Genomic DNA, 14,153 nt, shown 5'->3' with positions numbered 1-14,153 from the left:
AAAAAAAATTCACAATTCAACAATGAACTATTTCTAAACTTTAATTAATTGAATTGGCATAATGAAAAGATAAATAAAAAAAACTAAATCATTAGATTAAAAATAATATATTGTAATGTGGGTAGACAAAAATAAAAGCAAGCAATTAATAGTAATATAATAATTTTAAAATCAAAAATGATAATCTCCTCTTTATATGAGGAATTCATGATTGAATAGCGATAATAGTATATATATTGATATTTAATACAAACTCGCCCGGGCTCATTTAGTCCCACCTTTAAATAGATGGACAAAATTTCAACCCAACACACTTAAATTATTTGGCGATGTGGGCCAAAGAGACGAACTCAACCCAAATTGACGGGTCTAATCACAACAATCTTTTACCGTGTTTTATTCAAATAATTTATAAATATAAACCACAAAAAATGTTGGTTCAAAATTTTTTTATTTAAACACATAAATTCTAAACAACTGTAACAATTAAAGAGATTTAAAAATTAGAAAATTTTTTTATAAAAATGGTATATCACAATAAAGTTTTTAACCATATTTTATTAAAAAAATTTTCTTTTGCAAAAAATATTTTTTAAAACTAATAAGTTATAGCCAAAGTCACCAAAATTAATAATGAGGACATGATAAAAAAAATTAATAAGACACCAAAGAAAATTCATAATTCAACCATGAATTATTTTTAAATTTTAATTAATTTAATTGAAGTAAGAAAAGATAAATATAAAAAAATCTAAATCATTTGATTAAAAATAACATATTATAATTTACATAATAAAAAATAAACAAATAAATCTAAATTGATAATGTAGATAGACAAATTAAAAATAAGCAATTAATAAATTAGACAATATTAAAAACAAATAATTAATAAAAACAAGTAATTAATAAAAAAATAAATGAAAATTAACATATAAATTCACATATGTATATATAATAATATATTCGTCTTCTCCACATATTATCTATCATTCCCTTTTCACATTTCCCCTATTTTCGCCTCGCCTGACTCTTTGACTGAATCCTTATCCATATTTATTCCCAATTCTTGCCGTTATCGCTCTTGACTTGTACCTCTGCTTACTCAAAAGTTTCCAGTTTCGCAGGTAAATTTTCCCTTTTTTTAAAAATAATAATACTAATCGATTAATCATCTGTTTTTTTTGGATGATTTTTAGCTGTCTAATGCTGGAGTTTCTGTTATTTCTGTATGATTGATTTTTTTGTAATCTTAGTCTCTTTTCATTTGAATTTGGTGATGCTTTGGCTGTGGCGATTTTACTTTTCGAATGAATATAACTGATTCGTTCCATCGTATTTGTTATGCTTCCGATTACGTAGATCTTGAGAAAATACGAGTTTTAAGGTGTTTATTTCCTTTTTATGAGTTATTATAGGTACTTTTAGAGTTCTAATATCACCACCTTTTTTCATTCATTCTTTCTTCTTTTATGGCTTGATGGTCGGCCGTTCCTGGTGGGTTTGGTGTGTGGGTTTAGTGAGCTGAATGATTGCCTCTTTCGAAGCTCAACTTGAGCACGCACGGATTTGTTGATTTATCCAAGATCAAGTTGGTGGCTCATTGACTTTATAGTATTAACTTTTGTTCCTTGGTGGTTTGACTCATTAGAGATGCAGCAGCAGCAGAATTTGATTAGTTATAGTTCAAGCAAATCTTGATCTCTGTTTTCAGGAGTCCTTGGTTTTACCTAGTTCTCTTGAAAGTTGAATATCAAGATTTACAGTTGAATCATTTTCTATATCTCAAAGAAATTCTTTTGCGTTCATTTTTGTTTAGTCCAGGAATACTTAGAGCTGCTTTAATTTATTTGTTTTCTCTACTCCCCCAATTTTATAACATCCTTCAGGTTATCGACTATTACTAAGAAATGGAAGCGACGGGGGGTTAAAACGCATCAGGTTATGGCCTTGTCAGGTACTGTTTTGTTTTCTTATTGACTTTTTTTGGATCTGGTATATGCTGTTTTCATCAGGTTTTTATTTTCATTTCTCGAATTTATTTTATCTCTATATGTGCTGGAAATTATAGGTACTCAGGAAATGTGCAAGAAGAAATATATAACAGAATTGAAATTGGCCACCTGCCTAGTTTCTTCAAATAAGTTGAAAGATAGAAGGACCACTGAAGTTGGTATGGAATTTGAATCTTATTGGATAAAACATAAAAGATCATCAGCATTATCAGATCATGATATCCATTTCACGACAACTTTCTTGCCTTGGTCTCGTAGAATCCACATCACTGAGGGATTTCGCGAATCTCTTCTTTAATTATTATCCAAAAATCGTTTAGTTGCTTTTATGCTTGTCTTCAAAGACATGTGGTTAAGTGTGGTATCAAACTCCTGTAGTCTGTGACTTGAAGAATGCCAGGCCCTTTTTCTGTGAAGAGAATAAAAGAATCAGATATGTGTTTCTCCCACTTGGCGCATAAAGCCACTCCGACTGCTAAAAGTGATTTGATTTTAAAAAATTCAAAGGTTTCCGATGATTGTCAGAGTTCCATCTTGCCTGGATTACCTGATGATGTCTCTAAGCACTGCCTTGCTCTTGTTCCTCGATCTAATTTTTCCTCCATGGGTGCTGTGTGCAAGCAATGGAGGTCTTTTATCAAAAGCAAGGAGTTCATCACCGTCAGAAAACTAGCTGGGAAGCTCGAGGAATGGCTTTACATCCTTACTATGAATGCTGAGGGAAAAGAGAGCCACTGGGAGGTTCTGGATTGTTACGGACACAAACACCATCAACTCCCACAAATGCCTGGACCTGTCGTAGCAGGCTTTGGCGTGGTTGTTCTCAATGGAAAACTTCTTTTTATTGCTGGCTACTCTGTGGTAGATGGAACTCAATCTGTTTTAGCAGATGTTCATCAATATGATTCTTGCCTCAACAGGTATAATATAATTTGTCACTTTTCCATTTCCTCACTGGTTCCTATGAACGTCTGTTTGCTCAAACAGCCTAATTTGCTTATCTGATTTATTTTATCAAAGTATGAAAGTAATATAGTCTTTTTCAACTTCCTATTATGTGCAAATTAATGTGGTTTACGATATATCAGCATTGATTCAAGCATCAATAGATTTATGTTACGTTGTCACTGATTTGGCTATCCATCAACTTATTGGACATATTTTTCCCTCTCAAATTAAAGAAAATTTCGGAACATTCATGTGTACCTCTGTCCAAGGCTAACTTTTTTGGATCATCCATAACAAAATTTCTGACTCTTGCAGCTGGAGCAAATTAGCTAGCATGAATGTAGCACGGTATGACTTTGGTTGTGCTGAGGTGAATGGTGCAGTCTATGTGGTTGGAGGATGTGGGAAGGATGGAGACTCTCTCTCATGTGCTGAGATTTATGACCCCGATACAAATAAGTGGACTGTGATAGAGAGTATGCGGCGCCCAAGGTGGGGATGTTTTGCCTGTGGCTTCGAGGGGAAGCTCTATGTTATGGGAGGTAGGTCGAGTTTCACCATTGGAAACTCGAGGTTTGTCGATGTCTATAGTCCTGAGAGGCACACATGGTGCCAGATAAAAAACGGCTGTGTTATGGTTACTGCTCATGCAGTGCTAGGCAAGAAGCTGTGTTGCATGGAATGGAAAAGCGAGCGTAGACTTGCTATATTCAACCCCACGGACAACTCATGGAAGATGGTTCCTGTTCCTGTGGCAGGAAGCACGAGTATTGGATTTCGATTTGGAATATTGGATGGAAAGCTTTTGTTGTTTTCACTGCAGGAGGATCCTGGTTTCCATACTTTGTTATATGATCCAAATGCCGCCCCAGGATCTGAATGGCAGACATCAGAGATAAAGCCATCGGGGTCGTGCTTATGTAGTGTCACGATCAAAGCTTGAGCTTTGTGTTGAAATCAAATTTCATTGTTCATAGTCAGCGTTCCTTCAATGCAAGAAATAAGATGCACTTTTGTTTTGGGATTTGATCTGGTTTTTGAAAAACTTTGAAATTGTGTTGAAATTGTATATGGTTGGTCATTAATACTTGATTCACTTAGTGTTACCATCACAATCAATACATCTTTTCCCAATTTGGAAAGCTTGTTCTGGAGCATCGTTCGGTCAATCCACTTCATTTTCCTTGACACGATTTTCTTGTTGGTCTGACTTGATATTTTAGCTACAAAATGGTTGTTGCTGTGAAAGAATCAAATTGCAATTGCTAAACTATACGGGGAGCATAAAGTATAACTGATAAGCTGGCTCTAGTAGATAGTGAAAACAAGCTGCTGATATCGAAATGGTGGGCATTGCACGGCCCTCTCTTATTGAACTGGTAGTACATGGAGGAGTATTACCACAGGAGAACATTCTGTAGGATTTTGGAATAATACATTTTCACATGCGTCTGACTTAAATAAAGATATTGGCGAATTATTGTATGTTTCATAGAGCAGAATTCATCTGTGTCAAGTTCAGACAGTAGCAAGTAAAATGGAAGGTCGTCAGAGAACATGCTTGTGGATGCCAATATTTATGTTTTAGCATTAAAAACTTTATCCATCTGATTGGGTAAAGCTAGCGGAACAATATACAAAACATTCACTTGCCACATGATAATCACGTACGCCTCCAGAATTTATCAGAGAATCTTTACGGCGCCTGGCTATACGTACCTCAATACCTTGTGTTTAATGTAACTTGTTCGGAACCTCTCAGAATCCATTACTACTATTTACTTGTACTCGATTGTTTCAAATTTAATATTCTAAAGTTTTTCCTGAAGCCCATCTCTCTTCATCCGTGGAGACGAAATAAAATTGTATCTTCCAACTCATCAGCCCACGTCATATTTCCACCTTTGGATAAACCAGACAAACCTCTGGCTTTAGCTTAAATATCATCGAAAATCCTTCATATGCTATAAATCGAGCTTTTTGGTCTCAGATAGGTAGACGAGCCCTGCTTCAAGCCAGGCATCGACACTCGCTGTTATTGCTCGGCCCTCTTCCTCCTTTCCTTCTCCTTGCTCTCTCTCCCTATGGGCTTGGACCTTCCTCAAGTTCTTCATTTCTCTTCCATGGAACTTTTCTCTTCCTTCTGTCTCCTCTTATGCTCCATCATTGATGTATCTGACTCTTTCACTGAGACAAACGTGGGTGACTCCTTCACTGAGACAAACGTGGGTCCTAAGTCGGTGAGCCACTGGGGTTCAACTGCTGTGGCGCATTGCATGTATTCCTTCCGTTGAGTATCAACTCATGATAAACCACGTATCTGGAGTATAACCCAAGCCATATAAAGCACTGCTTGGATGTGAGTGGCATGGCATTCCATTCCTGTAGTTGACGTACTCCCCAACACCTTTCAGACGTGCAGCATAGTGAAAATAAGCGGAGCAAATGGCAGTTCTCACGACATCCCAATCAGGGCCACTAGATGCAAGTGGAATCTCAAGAGATTTTAAAATATCTAGTAACTGGGATCTTACCTCTCTGGCCTTACGTAACCCTTTCACCTGCAGAAAATGATCATTGCACCATTCACCCCGATATTGATTAGCTTTCCATTGCTGATACACGTCGAGGAGGTCAGACTCGGGCACAAAGAACTGTTCCCTAGCTGCATCACTCTCCTCAACCCTATCCTTGGGTCTGAAGAAAAAAGATGGTACAGACAGCATCGACACAATTGTCAAAACCTCATTGATGCAGCTCACCCATTAAAAGCATCTTGGCAAGGGGAGGATCGAGAAGAAACTCAAGCCATTTTCCAACCAAGGGACGTAAGACCCTCAACATTGTTCAAAGCACATAAGACCCACAACTGGTGCATGGAATTTAGGATGTTTTCTTGTGTAGGGGGATCCATAAAGTCAAAATCCGATAAATTATCAATTTTCAGAGACTTCAGCAATATAACCACGTTGCCAAGGTTGGTTCTTTGGATTTCTGACACAGGACTCGGTATCATTTATATGATATCCTTAACAGTTGGGATTGAATCATCTGGTTTTGAAACAAATATACTAAATTCTGTGTGTCTTATCTCAAAGTTGTCTGTTGGGGAACATCACATGATAATAAAAACCATTAATCAATTAATTTTAACCTCATTTAATTGTGCAAAATCAAAATTCCGTGCTTTCGTTATTCAATATTAATCAACAATAAACAATTTTAATCGCCTTGAATCGTTCATACCCACATTTTACCTACAACGTAGATTTCTACCTTCCAATATATTCGACTAAAAAATAAACAAGGGGTAAATATTAAAAAAACTCACATTATTTTTCTAAAAAAATATATCGATAAGATTTTCACATTTTACAGATATTTAATGTTTAATGAATACACAGATTATTACTTATGCCATACGAATTACGATATAGGTTGGGTATTATTTGTTGGACTCAACATTGTGTATTCTAATACAAGATAAGTGGTGAATTAACTGACCCTATTCAGCACCAATTAATGAATCATATTCACAAGTTCCGGTCATAACCGAAAAAAATGAATTTCATCTCAAAACGAATCCAAACAACCAAAATCTTAAGATAAGTATCCTTTTCAGTAGCAAAAAGTCAGGCTGACAAAATTTTAAATAAATTTTTTTTAAAAAAAAAGGCGGGAGACTGAGGTAACATGATTTGTTTTCTACTCCCAGCCACTGGGAACAACACCCGGCACTATGTCGACAGCTGGAGCAGCAGCCATGGCTGGTGCAGCAGCTGCATCCCATCCATCACCGGCAGCTGCAATTGAATTATCACACTACAGTTTAGTTTAAAGAAACAATGTCCCGGGGTGAACGATAAAAAACAAGATAAAAGTTTGAGAATCCTTAAATAGTGAGCGCACAGTTCATGAGCACAACAACAATGCTATGTGGTAGTACTCACATAATTCTAAGAACCAACAATGAGTCACATTCCTAATCAGAGTTATGTCAGATTGACCACAGTTCACAATCTGAAACCCATTTCTGGATCTAAAGCCAACAAATAGAATTCATTTCTACCAAAATCAATTGAATCATCACTGGGGAAAGGGGAGAAGAAGCACCAAGCTTACTAAAAGGAAGCATAGACTACTAACCTGTGTCAGCATTCCAACCACCTGCAACTGGTGGCATGGTACCAACCATATCAGGAGTCCATTGGGCATCTGGAATCTGACCACTGGACCAATCAGCTCCAGCTGCAGCAGCCGAATAATCAGCATAATCGGGGAGAGCTGGAATTTCCTCCTCCTGTTGTTCCTTAGATTCCTCAGGCTCTCGGTAGAAAAATAGATCAACCTGCAAAAAGTCAAGAGAAAAATGAGGAATCAAGACCAATGCTAATGAGAATATTAATTATTTACTTGCAATCCCAGAAAAGACAATGATCACAACTTCCTTTCAGGTGACATCCTGGAAACATAAATGTTCGACACAAAATAATCCTCGACAGCATTTGCCAAAGCACAAGACAATTTCATCCATAGTTATTAAAGGCGCTCGCCTGGCTGCGCCTAGGCAACAGGCGCAACACTTTAAACAGGCGTGAGCTTCAGGCGCGCCTCTGCCTAGGCGCAATGCAGATGGGAGGCGCAGAAGCGTGCGCCTGGTTGCTGTGTAATGAGATTTTGTGCGTAGATATAAAATAATTCAAGCCCAACAAGTTTTAAAGCCCAATTAACAATGCCCGTGCCTATTTAATGTTTAAAAAACCCTATATGAACATGTTTCACATCCCTCATGCTCGAATTCTATCTGCATCTACGAGTGGCTGAATTGGAGAGTGCAACCGTGCAACAGCTGACCTTCCAATCAAGGTAATAACTAATAATAATACTCAGTTTTGTTTCCATCACTGAAGGTTAGCCTAATTATTCCTCAATTCTGATTCTGTCAAAGTTCAGCAATTATTCGTCAAAGGTTAGCACTAATTGATCATGACCCATGAGAGTAGCATTACAGCCAATACTCGGTTTTGTTTCTGTCAAAGTTCACTAGATGATGATGTTCCTTATTTCAATATATTTACATTTGGTATTTCAGCAATATATTTATATTTTATACTTTGTATTTAATTTATGTAATATTTTATTATAAATCACTTTATATATGTGCTGAATTTTAAATGTATTTTACTTCGGTAAAGTGTGTGCCTCGCCTCGCCTTACGTCTCAGGCTCCAGGGTACCCTAGCGCTTTAGTGCGCCTTGTGGCATAAATAGCGATGATTTGATCCTAGTATGTGCAAAACAATCCTTCCTATCAAAACATGAATAAGAAACATATCTTCTCACAGTAGTACAGTAAAATAAGAAAAAAACATTAAATAGATTTCTTACCATGACATCCCATTTGTGACCAGGTGCAATCACACCTCGCATCTGGAGAACCATTCTAGCCAAGAGCCAAAAAAGACAGCCAATGCTGTGCTTTCCCTTGTTATTGGCAGGAATACCAATATCGACATGACGCATTGGAGAGTCAGTGTCACAGAAAGCTATGGTGGGGATGTTATAGAGAGCAGCTTCTTTGATAGGCTGAAACGAAACATCACAGTTGATATTAAAAACAGAAGCATCAACAAAAATCTGCGGTGTAATCAATAATCCAAAAAAGACAACCTGATGATCGGTTCTTGGGTCCGTAAGAATCAAAAGCCTAGGTTCACTGAATGAAGTCTGAAGCTGGTTGGTGAAAGTTCCAGGTGTGTGTCGACCAGCAATTGCATGAGCACCAGTATATTGAGCAAACTTGAGGACAGCTCTCTGACCATATGGTCTGGCAGACTGAACAATAATGTCTTGAGGATTCTCAATTGCAACAATTACTCTGGCAGCCATTTGAAGTTTTTCCCAAGTTCGTCCGACGTTGATGATGTAAATTCCTGACCAATCATACAGGCAATAAAGTTCGTCACCAACCAGTTGAGGAAAACTGAGTATACAAGAAGGCGAAGTTTGCCTAAACTCTCTTAGACACAAAACACTGAAACTGAAATCCCCAAGTCCACATCCATAAAATTATTAGTTATGAATCCTCACTCGTGAACAGGAAGTGGGTTGGGAAAAATCCATAGCTGGCGTGACGACTTTAATGGGTTTGACTGTAAAACTTAACATTCTGGTAAAATTAAAACCAAAGCATGAAATCTTTTACATTTGATAAGGTAGTCCAGTTTGGTAACATAAAAAGCCAACTTTAATCAGGTACGAGATTAGAGGGACCCGTGAGTACAAAAAAGTATTACTTCGGTTTGATTTTTCGTTAAAATTATATCAGCAAATCAATTAGAACAAGAAATTAAAGGGAAATATCACTGTTTCTCCCCATTGAAGGAAATCCTCCTTAAAATTACAACAATTGAACTCAACAAAAACAGATATCTCAACACGTGGTACACCACAGATAGATGATAAAATATCAAACTACCGTCGTTTCGGCGCTTAAATACGTAACGCTCCATCTGAAAATCGCAGTTTTTGGTGCCAAGATGAACTTCGGCGGCCAGCATCATCTGTATATCCGCCTCCTTTGCAGACAATGCCCTTTGCGGAGTCGCCATTTTCAACGATTTCCCACTTGACGTGATCGTTTGAAAATCTTAGCTCCTCTTCTGTGGTGCGAATGCGAATGCGAGTGCTGAGGCTGTTGGCAGACTATAAAACCCTAGTTGAATTGGACAAAATTGCACTCCTTCTTGGATAGCCCGTTATTACTTCATCTGGGCTTTGTAAACAGCCCAAACGCATTTCATTTTAGGGTTTGATTTCTTGATTAGATATTTCACAACAAATAACTACGACTATTTAGTTTTACAAATTATAGGGATGAATTTTGATATATTTATTTAATACTAGAAAAGTGCACATGCGTTGCACGTGAGCAACTAAATTGTTGAAAATATAAGTACGAAATTTAGATAATATTTAAATGAATTAAAATATGGCTAATAGCATTTATTAATTGAAACAAACCAAACCACAAAATCAAAAATCATGATCACAGACGGTATATGAATCGGAGAAGTTATCTTATCCACATGACACACTTTTCAATATACTTATTGGTTGATTTTGATAACTCAACAACTCTTTGTTGTAGTTTGTTATAATATACATATAATCATTTTGGTACACTCAGCAAGTATATGATCAGCTTTAAAATCTATTATGTTATTTAAAATCTTCATCTGAGATCTGACATGCTCGTAGTTTACTTCCCTATCAGGATGTTTTTTCGGTTTTCTACATTGTTTTTATCTAGTAATCTTATTTTCCAAATATTTATTTTATTATTGAATGATTTTTCAGTTTTTTGACAATCATCAACTATAACTCATAAGAATAAACGTTGTTTTTAGTCGTGTTTGGTTTTTACTTGTGACTAAAAGTATGTATAACCAATATATTCTTCAACAACATAACCAATGAAAGGTTCTGTAATTTCTTCAAACATCGTGATATTTATAATATCATTTTTATATATTCAGTATCAATATTATCAACATATAGCTACAAGTTTAATAAATTTTTAACAATTATTTCTCAATCAAGGTGAGGAAAAAACTTGAAAATCTTTTCAAATGACTATATCTTAGAACTGTGTCATCGTTTAATTTGACGCAATTCAGGAAAGTCATTTTGTTCGTCATTTTTTAGAAGATTTGGAACAATAATTGCGTACATCATATCATGGAGATGATATAATTTCAATCTCATAAACAAAACAAATTTTATTCTATCGAATTTACATTTTGTTTTATAATATTTTATATATTGTGGAACGACATATAAAATTAAGTGCCAATTTTATTTTTAATTTGAGTAAATTAACATATATGATAAACTAAATAATAATAATAATTAATATATGTCTCTTTGTTTGTTTTTTATATATTAATTAATATATTTTAAAATAAATTAAAGAAAAATGAAATTTAGCCTGCATGTTTTTTAAATTAAATTTACATTCTATTTTTTTAAAAAAATATATCTTTAATTAAATTTTAAAAAAATAATGATAATAATAAATAAATGTTCTTTCCTAGCTATTAATGACTTCTAAAATAAATTGAAGAAAAATGAAATTTAGCTACATTTTTTGGAATAAAATTTAAACTTTTCTTTAATTTTTTGGAATGAAATTTATAGTCCGTTTTTTGGGAAAAAAAACTATCTTTATGAAATTTAAAATAATAATAATAATAATAAATACATGTTTTTTGTTTGTTTGTTATCAGCTATTAATTGATTATAAAATAAATTGAAGATGATGACATTTATTCACCATTTTTTAACGAAATTTACACTCTATTTTTCAAAAAAATATATCTTTAATGAAATTTAAATTAAATAAAAAATAATGAAATTTACATTTTTGTTTGATTTCAATTTTTTCATTAATTAATGAAGTTTAAATAAATCGAATAAAAATATAGTTTACACTATTGTTCAAAATTTTATAGTTCTCTCATTTTTGAATAAGTCTTCTGTGAGCCAGTCTCATGGATATATTCTTCATATGGGCCAACCTGGTCAATTTTTGAAGTGAAAACAATGATTTTTCATGATTAGGGTTGGATAGGAAACATGTTTCACGAAAGTCTCATAGAAGTTTTTGTGCCAATTTTTATTTTTAACTTAAGTAAATTAACATCTATTAATAACGTAAATAATATACGACTAATAAATTTGAAAACTCTAATAAAATTGTGTGATTTTACATATATGTTCTATCTTCGTTAAATAATATTAATAAATACATATGTTTTTTTTGTTCATTTTCAAGAATTAATGAATTTTATAATAATTGAAGAAAAATGAAATTTTATTTTTGGAAAGAAATTTATAGTCCATTTTTAAAAAAAAAAAACTATATCTTTAATGGAATTTAAAATAAGCGACACAATGTTAGCAGTTTAACTCACGAGAAATTCTCAGGAGTTCATTCATCCCAATACTACCCTCACTCATGCACGCTTAACCCAACAAAACTAAATGATAGTGAAAGATTTATCTTTTAGTTCAAACGTTTCTTAATCTTCAAGTCAAAAGTTATATTTGTTACCCAAGGCACGTTTTTATTTCTTATAATTGTGATTTACCGTGCAAAACCCTATACTAAGCTAATGGTGAACATAATGAGGATTGCACTGACGTGTCAATTTGTCAAATCGTAAAACCCTATGCATGACAAACACAAATAATTTTTTGGTACCATAAGAAGACACTTCAAAAGATTCAAAATGAGTTTAAATTAAATTTATGTCTAATAATTACTCTTATATGCATCAAAGGGATAGAAAAAAAGAAATAAGAATGAATTCAAATAATTTTTATGTAAAACAAATTACTTTACATCTACAGTTACTTAAAATGGTTTATAAGATTTTAAAATTTTTCTTATGTTTTTTAAATATTTTTTTCTCAAAAAATAAAAGTTTTTAAAAATATTATAATTATCTTCATGTTTTATGTCCTGTTAAATTTTCATCAATGAATATTTGTAGAACTTGTAGCTAATGGAATCTATATCTAACACTGGTTATTTTTTTTCATTAATTAATGTTAATGTATTTTAAAATAAATCAAATGAAGATGAAGTTTACACTCCTATTCAAAATTTTATGGTTATCTAATTTTTGAGTAGGTGAATCATTCTTGATCTTAATATTTTGCTATAAATACGCCTTCAAATATATATGTATATGTTTCATGTCACTTAGTTAGATCTAATTTCAAATATCTAAAAAAATGTATTTGAATTATATCATACAGAAATAAGGACATAGTAATACACAACATTATTTTTTTTAACTTGTTTTTTTCATTCACTATGTTTGTCATAAATCTTTTGTTCAAAATTTGATTCATTTCTTAACTACATGTATGAAGAACCAATAAATTATATAATTCACAGAAATCATATATTACCCTCTTCATAGAACATAAGACCCAAAATATGTGGCTTTGATTGGTGTACTCTCATACATATTTTCATATAAACAACAAGACAAATAATAAAATATCAGAAAAATCAATTGCCGCCAACAATACTAAACAAAATGAATTAAAAAATTCATGACACAAACAACCTCCATAAAAAAATGATAACTCAAAGTTCAAAAATAATTTATTTAGTACAATAACAAAGAAATTGAAGTATATACGAGCAACAAAAAGCATAAATCACTCTCAAATTAAATACTAACTCATATTATTCAAAATTTTTATAAATTTTTCAATATTTTTTTCAAATAAAGAGAAGGCGCCTTATTAACGTCATGATTTCATAAATATTTTACTTTTTAAAAAAACACAGAAATGAAAAAAATGGTGCCTCAAAAGTATCATGAAAAATCCTTTAATAAAACCTTAAGAAATAAAAATATAATACGAAGTCACACAATTTTCCTTAAATCAAAGAAAAATATTAAACCGTTGACAAAATATATCTGGCAACGACAAAACATACGTTAACTTGTGATACAATTAAAATTTAGAATCATGCATAATCATTTAATTAGAAAAAAATCGTATGCCAAAAATCTACTTGAAATTATCTCTTTTAACAATTTATCCATGTTTGTCGTCCACCAGAGGACTCATAGATCCACTAATTTTTTTAGTCCACTTATTAATTTCACAATAAATAATACTACAAAAATAATATAATCAAGCACATAAAAACTCAAATGCAAATACCTTCAATCAATTTAAATAAAAAATTTTGAATAGAGAATATAATAATGTTGTAAAAATTTTGAATACTGATTTATAGACAGAAGTCTGAAAATACATTTGTCCCAATAAATAAAAAAATATTATCTCTTTATATTCTGAGATATAAGCTAAAAACGAAAAAACATTTAATCATTTTTAATATTTTTTAAGTCGCTTCAAACTAAGTAATCTAAGTTAACAAAATATCTCAAGGAAAAAAAATTTAAAAATAATCATTTTTGTGGGATATATGGTTTTGTTTTATATTTTCTTTCGGTGAACAAACAAGTCACATAAAGGAATCCAAACACAACATGATCAATACAAACGACATATAACACCAAAACATGTAATGCTATGTTAAAAAATTCATCTCATTGCAAGAACACAAAATGATCAAATGAAGCATATTATTTAGTAATAT

The 14,153-nt window shown here is 32.8% G+C and overlaps 2 protein-coding genes across 2 annotated transcripts; one reads left to right on the top strand and one right to left on the bottom strand.

Moving 5' to 3' along the window:
- Positions 1-971: 971 nt before the first annotated feature.
- Positions 972-4,202, top strand: LOC140978587 (F-box/kelch-repeat protein At1g67480-like). Its single transcript, XM_073443759.1, has 4 exons — positions 972-1,124; positions 1,887-1,954; positions 2,069-2,932; positions 3,276-4,202. Exons 3-4 carry the CDS (start codon positions 2,406-2,408, stop codon positions 3,901-3,903), a joined length of 1,155 nt encoding a protein of 384 aa, XP_073299860.1. The 5' UTR covers positions 972-1,124; positions 1,887-1,954; positions 2,069-2,405; the 3' UTR covers positions 3,904-4,202.
- Positions 4,203-6,509: 2,307 nt separating this feature from the next.
- On the bottom strand, positions 6,510-9,680 carry LOC140978586 (small ribosomal subunit protein uS2-like). Its single transcript, XM_073443758.1, has 5 exons — positions 9,438-9,680; positions 8,630-8,892; positions 8,348-8,545; positions 7,107-7,308; positions 6,510-6,763 (listed from the first exon to the last, which is right to left on the bottom strand). Exons 1-5 carry the CDS (start codon positions 9,568-9,570, stop codon positions 6,666-6,668), a joined length of 894 nt encoding a protein of 297 aa, XP_073299859.1. The 5' UTR covers positions 9,571-9,680; the 3' UTR covers positions 6,510-6,665.
- Between the last annotated feature and the right edge of the window lie 4,473 nt (positions 9,681-14,153).

Source organism: Primulina huaijiensis, chromosome 6, assembly GCF_012295235.1.
Source record: "Primulina huaijiensis isolate GDHJ02 chromosome 6, ASM1229523v2, whole genome shotgun sequence".
Lineage (NCBI taxonomy): Eukaryota > Viridiplantae > Streptophyta > Magnoliopsida > Lamiales > Gesneriaceae > Primulina > Primulina huaijiensis.
The sequence above is the reverse complement of the archived record's forward strand: the minus strand, read 5'-3'. Positions and strand labels throughout refer to the sequence as shown.